Source organism: Gymnoscopelus microlampas (assembly GCF_963454915.1).
Source record: "Gymnoscopelus microlampas genome assembly, chromosome: 17".
NCBI lineage: Eukaryota > Metazoa > Chordata > Actinopteri > Myctophiformes > Myctophidae > Gymnoscopelus > Gymnoscopelus microlampas.
The window spans coordinates 17,952,425-17,972,088 of NC_139954.1; the positions used below are offsets into that span (position 1 = coordinate 17,952,425).

At 41.7% G+C, this 19,664-nt stretch overlaps 1 protein-coding gene across 1 annotated transcript in view; it reads right to left on the reverse strand.

The window, feature by feature from the left end:
• Positions 1 to 17,783, reverse strand: part of LOC311064014 (exportin-4) — a 66,784-nt gene extending 49,001 nt beyond the window's left edge. Inside the window, exons 1-6 of the mRNA XM_084083724.1 lie at positions 17,705 to 17,783; positions 13,252 to 13,357; positions 9,727 to 9,868; positions 7,921 to 8,059; positions 4,711 to 4,827; positions 3,240 to 3,393 (exon numbers count right to left, since the gene is read on the reverse strand). Of these exons, the coding sequence (XP_083939850.1) occupies positions 3,240 to 3,393; positions 4,711 to 4,827; positions 7,921 to 8,059; positions 9,727 to 9,868; positions 13,252 to 13,357; positions 17,705 to 17,767 (721 nt within the window). The 5' untranslated portion in view covers positions 17,768 to 17,783. The remainder of the gene's footprint in view (positions 1 to 3,239; positions 3,394 to 4,710; positions 4,828 to 7,920; positions 8,060 to 9,726; positions 9,869 to 13,251; positions 13,358 to 17,704) is intronic.
• Positions 17,784 to 19,664: the final 1,881 nt, after the last annotated feature.

Consider the following 19,664-nt stretch of genomic DNA (forward strand, 5'->3'; position numbering starts at 1 on the left):
CTGCTACAGAAACACGCATGCATTGCATGCATTAATTACACCCAGGCATGATTCTTGCAACAAGTAGAAAAGCACGCACATCCAAACAACAACACAAACTGGTGCAGGGCAGAAGTGATCAACAGCAGATAAATAGAGACCTTCACTGACTCCCAGTCAGACACAGAATACGTTTCAAAACATTGCTCACCACCTGCAAGACCCTCAACAACCTTGTTACCCCCTAGCTCTTCCACAATTATGTCCCTCAGGTCCGGTGATGCCAACCTCCTGGTGGTCCCTAGGACCAAGTGCTGAACCTGTGGTGACAGGCCTTCTCAGTTGCCTCCCTCCGTCTGTCGAACTCACGTCGAAGCAGCCCCCACCCTCTATTCTTTTAAAACCACCCTCAAAATCCACCTCAAGACACAATTGTATTTATTTTGCTTTAATAAAGTTATTTGTTCTGTTCATGTAAAGCGTCTTTGAGTATCAAGAAAAGTGCTCTGTAAGCCTGATGTATTATTATTATCATCATCATCATCATCATCATCATCATCATCATCATTATTATTATGATTATGATAAATAATTAATACTGTGCCACTATCACTTGAGTTCATGGTAATTATACCTCCATCACACTTCTCTTGTATTAAAGATTGAAATGTGAGGAGAAGAAAGAGCATTTGCATTTATTATTCTATATATTATTCTACGCAAACCTGTGAAAAAGGCAATTGTGTCCAAAAAGGCGACATAATGCATACATCCTCATAAAATCACAACCGTATTATTGGGCATAACAATACAGCAAGTACAGAAGTGTGTAGAAGTGCCGTGCGGCGCTGTCAGAGAGAAGGAGCGAGGGAGGTCTGTCTGTCTGTCAACGAGGATAGCCATTTACAGCACCTGACCATGAGGCCTCACTACGACCCCACAAGGGTCAGAGAGACCGCCGCGCGGAGAGACGCGCTGTTCTACCGACGCCCCGGAGAGACGACACAAGAGCCTGGGTGCTGGGGAGGAGGGAGTGGGGGGGTACAGCGTGGACAGATGACACGCATGCCACACGGTTTGTTCCTGAAGTATGGAGACCTCTTTGGTGTTTTAAAAAGGGCTCTTTGAGGTGTTTGCATGTGCGCGTGTGTGTGTAACAGGCGGCGGCTGTCAGGCACACAATTAAGGAGCGGCCCCTTGACACACACACAGGCACACGCCTGCGTCTCATCACACACACTCAGGCATGTTCTGACGCTGGCAGACAGGCGGCCTGCACTCATCCCCGTGCTCCCAGTGGCCTTCATCAATCTGCTGTCCTTTTCACTGGCGGACCGCAAACTTAAAGGCTTCTCTCACTCACTCACGGTAATTCTCATTCAGCAGCAGCAGCCCGGACATGTTTTCTAGGTGGGTGGGTAGAGTTCATTTTCACGTCCCACACAATGTACATCGATGGAACATATCCAAGGAACTTTGCGCTGCCCAATCGCATCCTTTCTTTCTTTCAGGAAGGATGTGATTGGGTGGCAGGAAGTTTCTTGCATATACATTATAAACCTACACTGTTATATCCTTCACTTAACTCAATGCTGACACCAAAATTCTGAGACTGAATCTCTAACCGTTAATGTATTCATTCTGCGACAAATTAACACTGAGGAGTACTGTGTACTTTCATATATTTTATTCATCTGTCAATACGAACTTGCAATGAATTCAGGTATCAATTGCGCAGCTTGCAACAACATAAGCGTGCGTGTGCACACAAACACACACGAGATTTCAAAGTATCTCTGTGAAATGCACACACACACACACATCAAACTAGACATGCCTGGCATTCCAAGGGCAGACTCAACAAGCTACCGGGGGGGGGGGGGTGTGTGTGTGTGTGTGTGTGTGTGTGTGTGTGTGTGTGTGTGTGTGTGTGTGTGTGTGTGTGTGTGTGTGTTATTAGAGTTTGGTATGACATGGGGATGGACAGACAAGGCAGACAGCTCTTTGAAAGTGATCTGTGCCCACAGCCTGTGGCACACGCCACTTCAAGATTCCCTCAAGGAGACAGACACACATCCAGGCTGAGATCTAGACCATAATGAGTTCCAAAGCCTGGACAAACACACAAACTGGCTCAGTGGTCAGCACTGTAACCTGATGCTGCGTTCACACTAGCGGAAACAAAGCAGCAGGCCACAAGTCATTTTCAATGGAAGCCAGCGACATGAAGCTACAAAGTGAAGCCTGACACTTTTCGCTGCGTGACACACTACAAATTAAAGTTTGAGCTAGAGATGCCGCGATCTGATTAACAGATCGGATATTGGCCCTATATCAGCTAAAAAATGGAGATCGAATCGGATCGCAGCGAAAGTGACCGATCAGACACTCCGATCAAAGCACTCCATTCCAGTACTCCACTCCAGCAGTTCTACCCAGCACGCTGTGAAACTTTGTTGACTATGATTCTGGAGAGGTTATGTTCTCTGTTTGAGTAATACCACTTGATCAATCCTTTTTTAACATTTAGTTTTAACATATCAGTAATAAATAGTAAAGACAAAAAGCGCGGAGCGTGGACCGCGGTCGTGGCCGCACGCCACATGTTGTACGGGCTGACACATTGTCCGTTCGTGCAAGCAACACAGAAGTGCGCAGAGCGTCCTGAAAGACATCATTAAAGGGTCTACACCATGAATTAAAAAAAAATATTTAATATCATATTGTTTATGTCCGTCAAACGTTTTTCAAAAGGTTTGAGCCTCTGTGTGCCTTTACAATGGAATGTGGTAGTGGCACAATGGAGCCTTGAACCACATGGGGACACAAATCAAAAACAAAACGCTACCAGCACGTCCATATCTTGGCCAGGGAAACACTCCCATGGGAAGCATGCAGTAGGACCCGACAACTCCGGCGACTCCCTTCCGCACCTGACCTTGAAGGTCATGGTAGACAGGATGCAATTGTTCAGAGCTGTTTTGACCAGACCTGTTTACACCAGATCCGCGTGAAACCAAGCCTCTACCTGTTAACACCGTCTGCTGATAAGACAACACCTGGCACATCGTACAATGAGCTCATCTGCGAGAATACGTCACTGACCCTCTTGCTCATTCGTTGCGAGAATTCTAACCCTAGAACAGCCTCTTGAAAACCAGCAAAATATCAGGAACAGCAGAATATCACCACTTTCCATAATTTGGTTCTCAGAAAGACAGCAGTATACACACACACACATATAAAGAAATAAAGGATATGATTGGGCGGCAGGAAGTTCCAGCTGAGGACCTGATTGGCCAGGGCCAGGTAGCGCTGGAACACAGAGGACATCTGGGCGTTGAGGTTCTCCCTGCGGCTGAACTCCTGCAGCACCTCCATGGTCAGAACAAAGATCTGACGCAGGTCCTCCTCCTGGCGAGAGGGAGGGGAAGAAACAGTCAAAACTCCTCTTCACCACTTAAACCCTATATACTTAATTGACTAGGGTCCCCCTAGAGCTATATACTGTACTTGGTCTGCTCCTTTTTTCCCTCAACATGACAGGTTTCTTAACCCATTCCATGCCAGAGTTTAATATCATAATGTACTCACCAGTGCCAGCGATTTATTGTTGTTTTTTTGTTTTTTTCACGTCGCCACAGACCTCGCTAAATACCTTAACACATCCACCGCCAAGGGCTAATCTCATAATGTGCTCACCACTGCCAGGCTTTTATTGTTGTTTTTTGTTTTTTTCAAGTCGCCATAGCCCTCGTTAAAATCCTTTAGAATCCGCGATCCACTGTTTGTAAACATCGTCCACATGTCCCTTTGTGCACTCGTCGAGACCGCGTGTCAAAAGGAGCCTGGATGTATGAGTTCTGACCGTTTATGTTAACATTGGAAATGCGAGGAGAAAAAACTACAACAGTCGAAATGGAGTTATAGTGTGCGCCTTAGAATGAAGGCGGACGGGAAACAATTACTTCCGGGTAAATTCCGGGTCACTTCCGGTGGTGTTACACTGAAAATGGTCCCCGAAAAAAAAATTCGATTTTTTTTTTTTTTTTTTTTTTTGAAAAAAAGGAAAAAACACCCGCACCGTAGGACTACGGTTTCGGCGCTTAACAGTTGGATTTAACGGACCGTAGGACTACGTTCTTGGCGGTTAATGTGTTAAGATCGCGCGTTCAACTGTTTGTAGACACACAGGGTAGCTGTGTGAGTGGCCCAGAGAAGACCGTTTCAATCGGCGATCGTCCATTTTGCAGTCGTCGCAGTTTATATTAAACAGCGTTCAGCGCAGAGAAAAACAACAACCGAGATAATGGCGGATTAGCGGAAGCTTTAGAGCGGCGGCGGATGGGAACGAAAATCTTCGATTGACATTTCCGTTTCCGGTGTGCTACAATGAAATGTGTCACTGACCACTTCGCGTAGAACTACGCGACTGGCACGCTGCGCAATTATTTAGGTTTGCGTAGAACTACGTGATTGGCACGCAATGTGTTAATGTCGAGCCCAATTGGTTGCCTTTGGGGCGGGCGCTCTCAAGAGTTAAATTAACACTTAGGATTTAACAGTGTTTGGGGTCCCAGATAAAAAAGAAAAATGTATCTGTGACCTAATGCGTATCACACTGGGGAAGAAGGTTGAGAATCCCTGCTCTACACCAAATCTCTGCCAAAAATAGCCGATCTGCAGGCTCAGAACGTGAGGAGAGGAGAGCAGAGGAGACGAGGGACCGACCTGAAAGAGCCTCTTGCAGGAGCCGTGGAACTCCATGCTGAGTCCGATGCTGCTGGTTTTACTGGAGCTGGAGAACTCACTGAGCAGAGCGTTCAGGATGGAGCAGGCCAGCGTCTGCTGCAGAGAGCAACACACATACACATAATATTTTACTTGTTAAGCCATAAGACCGTGAAAGCATGTGTCCTTTTAGATTTTAGCTATAGCTATTATTTTATACTGAACAAACTACTCAAAAATAGCAGATATACAAACTCAGAGTGCCATGCTACGAGCTTGTAGATCTGCTATTTTTGAAAAGTCTTGAACATTTGTGCAAATATTTGAATACATATATTTTTGGAAACAAACTTTGTCCCTGGGACAAAATATTTTACAAAAATAGCAGATCTACAAGCTGATAGCGCAGCACTCAGCTTGTATATCTGCTATTTTTTACACAAATACAGAAGCACATAAAAACGCATTGAACTGTACTGCACCCAAACACATTCAGACAGGTGCGTGCACACACACATAGGCCATTGGTTACACCACTGCTGAGGTCCCACTTGGCTGAGGAGTCATCAAGCAAGAAACAACATATATCATGACACCGTATTTACATACATAATAATACTAACACATTCAGTTAGTGAAAAAGAAAGAGAAAGAAGCGCTGCAGGGATCATTCAGTGGCTCTGAGATAGGTGCTCTTTGGTGACACAGGTAGGGTCATATAAGCAAAAAGGATTTCCAAAGAAGTACTGCTTGCCAAAAAGGTATGAAATGCAGACTTACAAAGAAAAGAATTCCAAGGCACTCCGTCTCACGTGAAAAAATGTATGAATTTATTTAGAGCAAGGCAAATGAGTATGACCAACACGTTTCGACCTAGAAGGTCGTCATCAGGACGACAGGGTCTATCTGGCATTCTGGCATTCGGTTAGTGTTTTGTAAAGCAATATTCACAAAGTACTCAAAACCATAACATCAAACACATGAAAGAATCCTAAAGAGTCAAATAAAATGATTCTAACATTTTTAGTGTTAAAGGAGTAGTTCACCCAGAAAATTACTTATTTTCTATGAATTACACACCCCATGAAGCATTGAATTCATGGAGATTTTTAAGTTTTTGTCGCATTCCTGAGCCAATAATTTGATGACCGGCGGTCTCTCCGGTAGGAGACTCGAAGAGTCTCCTTTGAGTCTCCTACCAGATACATTAGCATCTTTCCACCGGTAATCAAATTATTGGCTTAGGAATGCGACAAAAAACAAAAAATCTCAATTAATTCAATGCTTCATGGGGTGTGTAATTGATAGAAAATAAGTATTTTTTTGGGTGAACAACTTCTTTAAATGAACACTGAGGATTTTGCAGTGTACACCAAAGAAAGCAAAACATTTTACCAAATGTGTTTCATCAGCAGGTTGCATCAGGTTCCCATCATGAGGAAGTGGCAGGAGGCTGGTTTCTCTGACCAGCAGCCATAGTGGTTAGTGGCTTGCTCAACTCAACGGCCACGCTAACCATTTTACCAACTCCATTTTTAGATTAGAATAAGAACACAAAATGATGGCTGGCTACCTGCCACAGAGGCTATTTAAGGGGACTACACCATGAATTTTAAAAATAATAATAATATTTAATATCATATTGTTTATGTCCCTCAAACGTTTTTCAAAAGGTTTGAGCCTAAATCAAGCCTCAGATATACTCATTCCAACTAACTTCTCTCTGGCTTATAAAGCACTTTCACCTGCAATACCACATTGTCCTGTTTGGTACGGGCGCTATTGAGCCAGTTTGTATGCATTTTATCTCCTGGTTCTGTGTGGAAAAAGTAAAAAAAATAAAAAATAAATACATTATTCTTTTTTATTATGTTTATTTTTTTTACTGAAAAACGGGAGGGATTGTACCCGAACGTGACGTCACGTTCGGGTGCAAATCAGTTAAGCCTGTTTTGAGACCAATTTACAGAAAACCCCAGATATGCTGTGAAAGCCTGAGTGTTCAAACTGGGGTATTTTTTGGGATAGAAGAGAGGTAGGGGAGACCAAAAACACACAAAAAAGAAGAAAAAGTTAAAATTCATGGTGTAGTCCCTTTAAATCAAAGACTCACAAACTTCAAATGATTTCCTTTACCTGTGTCACGTGGGTTTAGATTAGAAGACCAGAAGCAAGACACACGTTTCTTCATTCCAATGCTGAAGTGACCATGAGCACACATTTTGACCGATTTCTTTGCCCCATAGTCACTTAAGTAAATATTAGACCCATTCTTCACAAGTCACATTATGTTCTGAACATTCTGACATTAAAATGGTCTTTTTCAGATAGACAAATCAGGAGGAAATTATCTGTCTGAGACCTGTCTGCAACACACTAGCAACACTGATCATAGGAAGCTTGTGAGACATGGGGATACCACGCTGACTTCAGAGACCAATTTGTGTACCATTTTGTAGTGTTGGCGAGGTGTGGAATTGGCCATCATGTCAATATATCAATCTTTGGTTGAATGCATCAGTGTTTGCCTGGTGACAGCTGGGAACGTCCAACCCTGGCATCAGTCTAACCTCTTGGAGAGCTAGTGCCATCTAGTGGACCAAGACGACATGTGCATGATCTCCAACCAGTTTGCTTCCTCACAAACTTCATAAAATGATTGGTAACTAATCTGTTTGATTGAGATTTTTCAAACATCAAACATATTAAAAGGTATAAAATGTATGTTTTGCCGTAAATAAAAAATAAACAAATAAATCATTTTATTTTCCAAGTTTATCCTGTATCCTGTACGAGTTCTCTCTCCTGATTGGATTAAATTCCTGTTTACGCAAGGACTGGAAGACAAACCAAAACAAGCACTCTATAACAGGGATTACAATCAGAATAGAATATACTATATATATACAACCCCTTAAAATATATCAAATTGTTGTTTCATACTTTCTTACTCGTCTTTAAATGTTTAAAATTCTAAAAGACTGAAAACAATGTACAGAGCGAGTTAACCACTTTAACTCGCGGTCCCCCAGGGGTCTATATCCTTGGCCCCATGCCCCCATCCTTTTCCCCCCTTGACCAAATGTCTTGCTGAAAATAGCCAACACGTTGCAAGCTATTTTCGTCAAATGTTTGCCTATTTTCGCCCAGAATATCAATGCTAGGGTTTATGTCATGTGGTTAATCAGTGAGTTTGAATGGTTTTCTTACCACTGTGGGGTTCCCACTGCTGATGAGCTGTCCCACCTCGTGGAAGATGCTCTTGCAGTTAATGGACTTGTCCAAAGAGCCTCTCTTCACAATGACCGCCACCGCCAACAGGATCTGCTCACGGACATATTTCTGAAGGCTGGAGAGACAGAGACATTTTAGACCACTGGCTCTCAACATGGATTCTGGGGTCCCCCAGGGGTCCTTGAGGGGGTTCCACAGTTTAATGATTGATTGTTACGACTGTGATTGATTGTTATGTCCTTTGTACTCGATGAATTGAGTACAAAGGACCCCAATGGAAACAAGCCATAGGCTTACTTGCGTTTAAAATCCTCTTAGCAGACCTTGTATTGAACTGTACTTTCCTGTGCTTTTTTTGCAAACTGCTAACAAAGGATTCAATCAATCAATCAATGGACCCTTACGGATCTGTAAATCAGAGTGTTGTAAATGTAACCCATACAGGTCCATTAATATTAAAAAATTCACACATTTGTACAATTCTACAGTGTAGACTGGGGTCCCAGAGTTACAAATCTTATGAAATGGGGGACCGTGTCCTAACGGCATCAAACTGGGGGTCATTGAGATTAAAACGTTTGAGAATCACTGTAATCTACAGTAAACATGACAGTGAGGTAAACAGGTTTGAGGAACTGCTGTTTGACAACGCAGGGTAAAGACAAGAGCGAAGGAGAGGAGAAGGAATGGAAAGAACGAATTAACAGAAAAGAGTGACTGGTGATTTAGAGGTTAGAATAATGAGGGAAGAGAAAAAGAGAAACTGAAGGGCCGCACAATTAACCCGTGACTCGAGCGTCCACAATCAATAATGTTAGAGTGCAGGCCTATCAGAAACTCAGGACGAAACCACCCATTTTCATTGAGAACACATCATTTTGTTCCCTAATCATGATTCATCATAATTATGGTGAACTGTGATCACAGAATAATCAGCGTTGGCATGGTTTCACCCACAGAGTAGCTGTGTAGTTAACAACACAACAAAACAAATGGCTCATGCTTCAACTCGTTCCTTGTTACTCAAATTCTTTTCCACTCGGACGATTAGAGGTCATTTTTGTATTTGCACACCTGCAACTAAGAGACTACTTGCATTAAGGGCGCAACAGTTAATCCAAAGAATCAATTTGAATAAAAAACCTTTTACTAATTCTTTATTTTTTATACGTTCAGATCTACAAGCTCACACGCGGCGCATCGCAATGCGATGTCACACCATTGAGCGACAAAAAATAGTGGTTAATCGATAGAAACCCTAAGAAAATAATTGATGGCTGCAGCCCTACTTGGGGCTGCAATCGCAAATAAACAGGAAAGGATTTTTTCAAATAGCCTATGTATTAATTAAAATAATTGTAGTGGAGTAAATGGCAATATTTGCCTCTGAGATGTAGTGGAGTAAAGTAAAAAAGTATTGGAAATTGGAAATACTCAAGTAAAGTACAAATTTGTACTTAGGTACAGTACTTATATAAATGTACTTAGTTACTTTACACCACTGGTAATAACAGTATGGCCTCCCTGTCCAATCTTTAACTTTTCATAGTAAGTTAGAATTAAGCCACACAAATCAGCAGGGTTCAGTGGTGAGGACACACTATACAGGCTGCTTGTTTTCATGCCCTGGTGTGGTGACGGAATATGATGCAGCACACTTTATAATGACTTTACAACAAAAGTTCTATTACAAGGTAACAATGCGTCACATTGCGAGTTTGCGACGTTAGCTTGTAGATCTGTTCTTTTTTGGCACAATGTAGAGCATGAATGAAGCTTTACTTGGGTCTCTGTAAGACGTAAGTGAGGAGGAATGTTCGGAGTGACTCGATGCTGGGTTTCTCCAACAGGATCCATTCTCTGACCACAGCCTCCATGATGGCTGTAGCAGCCTGGAACAGCACATAGTCCACCTTACTGGTCTCTGGAGAGGAGAGGGAAGGGTGGAGGGAGGAGGGGGGGGAGAGGAGGGAACAGTGGTTAAAAGCAATAGTATGTATAAATATTAGATGAACCAAATTTTTACATCAGATTTTGTATGGAAGAAAAATCAAGTAGGAGCAATAAATTCTCTAAATGTTTTATATTAGCTCGGGTTAATGTCCTTGTCATGGACAGTCATGTTCCAAACCGCCCCCTCAGGTCTTCAAGTGCTGACCTGCTCGAGGTGCCTACAATGACATATAAAAAACACGGTGAAGCAGCGTTCTGCTTCTACGGGCCGACGGCTTGGAATAAACTCCCATTACACCTAAGACAGGCAGCCTCTGTCGTTACCACAGCTCAAGACCTAACTTCTTCACTCTTGCTTTTAGTAGATTTTTTGGTTGATTTTTAAGCCTCTGTGTTGTTATCCATGTCCTCACTGTATTGCCTGATTCACTGCCTTTTGCTATTATTTTAATGTTGTTTTATGCTTTTGCTTTTCTTTTTTGCTTTATTGTTAAATTAGTTATGGGGCCAGGCTTCCAGCATGGACCCATATTGTTATTCGCATTATTCCGTTTCTTCTTCTTCTGCCACTTTTGGCAGTTCTGGCTGAACCGTGCAGTCGCTTTTTATGAAACTCGGCCATATGATAGATGGTCATGAAAAACGATCAAGAAATAATTCTCACAATCTTTCGTCAAAAGGTGGCGCTATAGCACTCAATTGAAAAATGCCAACTTTGAACAGGTACAACTCATGCCGTGTTTGACCTACAGCCATGAAACTTCGATGCACACATGCGTCTCCTCATGCTGAACAACTTTCACACTCTGACTTTTGACCTCTGACCTTTAGATCTCCCACCATTTGGAATTATATGAAAAACAGTTAAAACCTATCTCCTCCTGGGATTTTTGAGTAATCTGCACGAAACTTTTTACACATGAACTTTGGACCTATACCAAAAAACGTTTGCAAAATATCTTCCATAAGTGAAAAAATGAAGCTTTAATGAGCCAATGAATATTGCAGTTTTATGACAATTATTCATCTGCCCCTAACACATACATGCAGACTTACCATTCTTTGAAACTTTGCAGAAATGTAAAGGGCCATTCCAAATATCACTGAAACCAATCTTACTCCAATTGGTCAAACGGGGGCGCTATAGCAATTTTTTGAAAATTGAAACTTTAAACAGGCAAAAGTCATGCCTCGTTTGGCCGACAGCCATTAGACCTGCTTACACATGTGCCTTGACTAATGAGGAACACATCTATCACGTTGACCCAGTAAGCACCGCCCTTAGATTGTCCGCAATCTTGAGCAGTTTTGAAAAAAACACTTAAACCCAGGATTTTTCAGCTATTTGCGTGAAACTGTATCATCATTGTGATCTCCTTTCACAGGTTCTTGTCTGTTGGTGGCTTCTCGCTTAAATGTGTGCCCCACAACCTGAAGGTCACCAGTTCAAGCCTCACTTGGTGCAGACTTCATCTGAGTTGCATTTCACACAACATGACTATCAATGATACATCTGCAATTGTTAAAGATAACATGAAATACTTAATTGAGTGTTTTTTTACGATACAGCTGATCTACAATCTCACAACTTTTCAGATAGCAATGAGAGTATGTTTTTTCAATGTATAACATACTTCATTGTGAAAATAGCCAATGTACAATCTGACAACTTTTAATGGTTTGTGAGCTTGTAGATCGGGCTACTTTCACTAATTTTGGTTCTGAGGAGATGTACAATTTCTTCATTGGTAAATGGTTTGTGAACGAGTGATCTTAGTGTTAGTGAAACAGGGGCTTGGGTCATGACAGAAGGCAAGAGTTTGTGATCCTCAACAGACAATATCAGCCTGGACAAAGATATATCACTTAGGTAGTGTTGCAGCTACCTAAGAGTGCTTCATGACCGTAAGGTTGCCGGTTCAAGCCTCACTTGATGCAGACTCATTTAAGTTGAAATGCAAAAAACATGACACAATCTATTCGTTTCCATGGCGCTCTCTCTCTCTCCAATCTATTCCATTTCCATGTCTTTCTCTTCATCTATTCGTTTCCATGTCTCTCTCTCTGTCTCTTCAATCTATTCCATTTGTCTCTCTCTCTGTCTCTTCAATCTATTCCATTTGTCTCTCTCTCTGTCTCTTCAATCTATTCCGTATCTCTCTCTCTCTCTCTCTCTCTCCTCTCTCTCTCTCTCTCTCTCTCTCTCTCTCCTCTCTCTCTCTCTCTCTCTCTCTCTCTCTCTCTCTCTCTCTCTCTCTCTCTCTCTCTCTCTCTCTCTCTCTCTCTCCAATCTATTCCATTTGTCTCTCTCTCTCTCTCTCCAATCTATTCCATTTGTCTCTCTCTCTGTCTCTTCAATCTATTCCCGTATCTCTCTCTCTCTCTCTCTCTCTCTCTCTCTCTCTCTCTCTCTCTCTCTCTCTCTCTCTCTCATCTCTCTCTCTCTCTCTCTCTCTCTCTCTCTCTCTCTCTCTCTCTCTCTCTCTCTCTCTCTCTCTCTCTCTCTCTCTCTCTCTCTCTCTCTCTCTCTCTCTCTCTCTCTCTCTCTCTCTCTCTCTCTCTCTCTCTCTCTCTCTCTCTGAGGGTTGGCCATAGCTGAGTGGTTAGTGAGCCCGCCTAGGGAGCCAGAGACTCTGGTTGCCCCAGGTACGATTCCAGGCCAGGTCAGCAAATGTGTCGATGAAATGAAATTTGTCCCTGAGCAAGACTCTTAACCCCTAATTGCTCACAGGCACTCATTGGAAACAAGACCGCAAGGACTTTCATGAACTGACCTGTTAAAGGAATTATCATTTCTCTCTCCTGGCCCCATATTATCGCTGCTTGCAGCTATATTTGTAATTGTATTGCTGCTCTGTAAAGCACTTTGAGCTGCATTTCATGTCATGAAAGGTGCTATACAAATAAAGTTTATTATTATTATTAAAGTACACTGCCAGGGCAAAGTCAACAGGTCATTCTATCATTTACATTTTTATGTGTTGTGAAGGATGTTGTGCTGCTCTGTGCACAACGACATGCCTTGGCTCCACTGCACTGCCAGCCTTTCAGTTGCTTCAATTAAGCACACATCACGTCTCCTTGTATTACATACTCCGACTTTATGTATTCACGCACTAATGACTTTGTAGAAAAGCTCCCATCAAATCACATCAAAGGGCCCCCATGTTTTAGTGGATAGGGGGGTCAAACTTTTCCCAGCACAGTTTCTTAGATCTCCCAACAGAGACCTTAAAATAAGGCTGCAACTATAGCTTATTGTTAGCGGTTATTATATTGATTAGTTTGATTAATCAAATAATCGAGAAGAACCTTTTTATTGAGCAGTTTTAAAACAGGGCAATGACCACTGACCAAGGATGTGCTTGCAGACAGCGAAGGGAGATTTGGACTTTCTGAAGGAGAGGAATATGTGCTCAGCATGCTGTCTCTGTTCTGCATTGACCATGGACGGCGGGGCCTGTGAAAGCACACACAACCACACACAGAGAAAGTTCATTGTTATAATATGGTACTGCTATACCTTAAAACGAAAAGACTGGATTGGCGCGCGCGCTCTCACACACACACACACACACACACACACACACACACACACACACACACGTGTATTGGAAGTTTACAGTTACTGTATTTACTCAATATAACATATATAAAGAAGCTAGAAACTAACTATACAATATACACTATATATGTAAAATGTATGGTACACTGACGTGACTATTGAGGTTGGTATAGCAACATAGGTAGACAAGTCTTCTAAGTGGAAACAATGCAACACGACTCTTAAACATCCTTAAACTATCAATAAAAGACACTTACACTAATACAAATGACATGTACACAAAACAGAGCAACAAACATGCTTGTAGTGTGCACTGTGCACAATACATACACTCACTGCATAAAATACAAAGAACAAGTCACTGTACAAGATAAACACAGAGCTTGTATGCGCAGTTCACATGATGCACACCTACACACACTTTTATATTAAGGAGGGTAGCCATAGTAGAGCACAGCAGGAAAGTCACATTCCAGTCCTAATTGCAGTGAAAGCAGCTCTCTGGCTGAGGGCAGCAGGGAGAGAAAGGCCTCTTTTATCTGAGCTAGGACCACAGGCACGGAACAGCTACTACACCCCAGGCTCACACTCTCAACAACACATGCAATGATACAAACAAGCTCACACACAATATATATATATTATATAATATATACAGTATACTTATTTTACACAGTCAAACACCTGCACTTTGACACAGTCACTCAATAATATGCCGCTTTAACGTGGGACACACACACACACACACACACAGAGCTAACTTTTTTTTTTGTTGGTTGCACTGGGCCTAACGTTTTTATGTACCGGTAGGCACAGCAGCATATACTGTATCATTTAAGTGCACCCACACGTAAGCACACATAGACAGACCTGCTAAATGTAAGGTGCACTGGTGCTACCAATGAACATTTTTTGTTGCACTGGACAGAACATTCAAAGCTTTCCCTCAAATAGGCAAAACATGAAATACATACGTAGGTACATATAAATACAAATAAAGGTAATGGTCTCACAGGCAGATAGGCATCTAGCTTGTTGCTTAGCGAAAATTGACATTTGAAAATATCTTTTAACAATATTTTATTTTGTGCACACTCAGACATTTGGGATAAAAGGATAACACAAAAAAGTCCTGGGGACTTGTTTACATTGTGGTCCTATGAAATTGAAATGATTAACAAAAAGGTGTCAGCTTCCATTTGTGACCCTATGTAGCATTCGAAGATTGTGGAAGAGTTCTACCACACAGGAGACAAGGATGCTTTCACACATGTATTTACTGTCTGCAACCCTAAAACTTATCTAGACATCACCCGGAGGGGCTGTAGGTTAGAACGCCAATGTCCCATTCAGCTGGACATTACATGGAGTTCATCCTGCCAGCTCCCTAGTACAAAGACAGTGTACTGTCCGACTGAGCCTGTGAGTGAATAGAGCTGGTCATTGCCCGGGGAATTGACAACGAATGGACAATGTCCAGGGATCATACGAGCAAAAAAGCCTATAACAAAAAGAATACTGTCAATAATAAATGCAATAATGCGTCACTTCTGTCAACTTTCACACCCCTGGAACACGCTACATCTCCTATGCACAACTACACATCTAGACGTTGTATACATTTAAAAAAAATACATATCTCCATAGCAACACCTCCCTCACTTCCACTCACCCACTAAGAAGAAACGGGAGGTGTTTATTTAAAAACTAAGATCATTTAAATTGCATTTGGTGGTTAACTGTGGTTCTAACGTGATCAGCTGACCTTTAACAACAGTGAGTAATCCATGTGAAATAATGGACAGGAATACCTAACTTGATATTTGTATGCATTCTTTTCATATTTACACGCCAATCTAGTCTCTGACTTTTAGGTGAATGATAGACAAGTTTTTGAAGATTCTGAATCTGTGTAACTGACTTTTGAACTAAACCAAATTATAATTGTTCTTTCTGGTGCACGCTCTACGCTCCATAAACCCTAGCCTAAACCAAACGGAGTACTTCCAGTGGATGACAACATGTCTGACATGGACTATCTCCTGTTGTGTGCCAACATGTGTGATCTTCTTATGAGAAAACAACAACATATATTCTATAGGTCTTCTAATCCCAGGCAGACCTATTCACACAAACAAATACAGCACGTCTTCTATACTATTCGTAGGTACACACAGGCACACAAAATGACAGGCTTTCAAGGTCCTATTGTGTTCTAAGAGAAAAATACACTCAACTATAGAAATCATTTCAATGTCTGCTGCAACACAAAAGCCCAAATATACAGACATAAACTAATTGTTTGCGACACAGGTACAACATATTACGGCAGTAGAGCCCGACCTGACGATCCTGATATTGGAGAGTCCTAGACCACCGGCACTGATGTCTGGATCAATATTGTCAAAAAGTGCAAACTTTTGACTTAAGTATTGATTGATTTGAGAACAGATTAGACCCCCCCCCCCCCCCCCCCCCCCACACACACACTTTTATAACTTTTATATGTGCCATAACTTTTATAGTTCAACACACACCGCTGACTGCAATTTACACTACGTACACAATTTGTTACAACTTATTTTTCCTTCTACTGCATGAATGATTATGAATATGCTGCGTATTCTTCGGTCGCAAATGTATTCATCCATTTAGAGCCAATTCAGGTCCACTTAATTAAGCCTAGAGGGTATAAACTAAAAAAACGTACAAATGAAGGTGTAAAGGCGCACTGCACCAAGCATGGTTAATACAACTAACTATAACAATCGTTATAGTAGTGTGTGGACTCTGCCATGCACTTGAGGGTCTATTTGGTTACATTTGTATACCCTCAGAATTGAATTAACAGTGAGCAGTGTAATAACATGTAATAACATACATTTCTCGTAACACTGACAGTGTACTGTCATACATTTGCACACACACAGAGCTAAATGACCAGTATTTTACAGTGCAATAATAATAACTCTACAGCACAAGTCAACACATGATACTCAATTAACCACTTAAACCCCAGCAATTGTATTGTGGCGAAAGCTTTTGCAGAAAATTGCAGATTGACATGCTCACAACGCGTTGCACTGCGACACGTTGTGAGCTTGCCGATCTGCTATTTTCAGCTAAAGCTTTCCCCACAATAACAGAAAACTGAAAATACACTAGCATAGAGCCCTGAGGGACTGTGCTCAACCATATGGGGTTAATTGGTTAAATGTTCATCTATCTCTCAGTGACACAGTTAAAAATCCTAAAGTGTCAATTTCATTTAATGCTGAGTGTTCAGAATGCTAACCAAATGGACCCATTTGGCTGACATTCTGTACCGGGCAGGGGTCTTCAACTGGGGGTCCGGGATCCCTAGGGGTTCCTCAGAGTTACTATAGAGGGTCCACCAAATCATTGAGCGATAGGAACTTTATTTACATTATACCACTTGAGCCCTAGCATCCCTATTCTGAGGAGAACTTTAGCCAAAAAATTGCAGATCTACAAGCTCACAATGCCTCACATAAGAGGTTTGGTGTAGAGGGGGAAAAAGAGCAGACCATGTACAGTTTAAGTGGTTAAATGTCTGAAAACACACACCAACATCAATCCAACATGCACTGGTGACAGTGTACTGTCAAACAAGTCTATGAAACTATCAAGTCTATGAAACTATCTATGAAATCTATGGAAAAAAGCTGAATCTTTTATACGATATACAGTAGGGTGGGGGTCCCTGCTTCATCTATCTCTCAGCTAGGTGGTCCTGCTTGGGCTGAAAAACGATGAAGACCCCTCTGGTGTAATGAATCCACATCCATACAATAACAGAAAACAGAAAATACACTAGAATAGAAGCCTGAGGGACTCCGCTCAACCATATGGGGTTTAAGTGGTTAACTGTCCATCTATCTCTCAGTCACACAGCTTTTTAAAAAATCCTCAAGTGTCAATTGCATGTAACGCTGAGTGTACAAAACGTTAACCAAATGGACCCATTTGGCTGACATTCCGTAATATTACTCCCATATATAGTTAGTTAAGAATGGATCCACATCGTGACACACATGGTGTTTCTAAAGCAGGATGGATGCTAGGATGGAGACACAGGAGGAGGACTGGAGGCACTGCGCCACGCATCTGTCCACCACCCCCCCGTCAAAGAAACGCGTCCAAATCATGTATTTATTATTATTATCACATTTGGACACCGACTCCTGCTAGGCAAGCGCGAAACGACGGTCAACTTCTCACCATTAAAACTTTGGCAGCGCTTTCCAGCTGTGAGATCACTTCTGGTGCACCGACCGCCGCCATGATGATTCCTCCTCCCCGTCCGTCTCTCTTCAATGACGCGCCACGCGCGCGCTGCATTGTGGTATGGATCGAGCGGCTGAGCTCCCGGCCCAGCGTTGCCAGATTTTGTGAGAGAAATAGGCAAACAGGTCTATGAAAACAAGCCCAAAGGAAGCGCCCCAGGCCCTATGCCCAGGCCACATGAGCAATTTAAACCTCGATACTAGTACATTTGCTATTTGAAAATAGCCGAGCTATATGCGTTGTGAGCTTGTAGATCTGCTATTGAAAAATCATAATCTTGAAATAAACAACATAAATCTGGGATGGGGCTCCCTGGCACAAAACATTTTCAGATGTGGGGTTAGTTAGGGGGACAAAAGCATATAAATATCGGGGTCCATGACATGACAACAAGCCCCAAAAAACAACCCGCAACTACCAATGTTTTATACAAACTTTACAGAAAAGGAGGCCAAAAGTAGCTTATAATAAGCAGACATGGCAACGCTGCCCTGGCCTGTTTCTATTGGACGCACAGCACGCCGCGTCTGGAAGTTTACCAACTCTATGTTACCATCCCATGGCCCGCGTGGCTGTCCCAGCTGTGCTGTGATTTGGTGGTAAAAGTTGTCAGGGCAACGACCGCTTGGTTTTGTTAGCTTTTCCCCCCTCCTTTGATTTATTCATGTATTAATTAATATTATTATTATTTAACATTATTACACACACTATTTTAGGCTATATTATTGCCTGCATATTATTCACATGCAGACAGCTTTGTGTTTGTCCTTTATGTGCTCATGTCCAAAATACTCATGTAAATGAAATGCAATGGATTATACACCCTTTGGGTTGGAATTAAACGTATATACATACATGGTTAATTTAAAACTTTAATAAAACTCTGATTAAACTTGTGTAAAAGTCATTGTAGCTGCTCACAGTGCATTACTAGTAATCACCGATACTATACTTAAGTTTTTTTTTTTTACTTTACTGGAGTATTTCCAATTTGCAGTACTTTTACTTCTACTCCACTACATCTCAGAGGAAAATATTGTACTTTTAATTCTACTCCACTACATCTCAGAGGAAAATATTGTACTTTTACTCCACTACAATTATTTGAAAACTTTAGTTAGGCCTAGGCTACTAGTTATTACAAAACATAAGGAGTAACCACTTCATCCCTATACATTTTGGCCATTTGAAAAGAGCCGATCTACAAGCTCACAATGCATCACGATGCAACGCATTGTGAGTGTGTAAATCTGCTATTTTCAAAATATGTTTTAATACAAGTTGTGAAATGGGACATTCTGCATAATGAGTATTTTACTTTTGGTACTTAAAGTATATTTTTATGCCAATACATTTGTACTTTTACTCAAGTAAATTTTAAGACTTTTACTTGTAACAGAGTATTTCTTCATTGCGGTATTGATACTTTTAAGTAAAAAAGTACTTTTTCCTCCGCTGGTGGTTGGTAGCACAAAGTTGTTGATTTGCAGCTGATTGATTTTGTTTGTATATAACTAACAAAGACCCATTGTTAGGCAGCAGCACAAATAAAAAACATTTTCAATCCATCATCACAGCAAATAATAATAAAGGACAACAATCAAGTGGACATTGTACATTAAAGGTTTATTTGCCGAGTTAAAGGCTGACAAATATAAAACCCTGCATTTTCAGTTCTGAAGAAGAAATCTGCACAGGAAGCCTAAAGAAGCAAAATGTGAACGTATCACATCACAGTGGTTTCACACAGCAGGAGGGTTGGTGCTGGGGTAGCCCTGGTTCAGAGCGTTAGTGAGTTCCCTCTAACGCCCTGGAAGACCCTGGGCTCTGTGCTTGTACAAGGAATTCCACTGCCCTGCGAGGGCTCCAACAGTAGTGAAAATAAACAAAACCA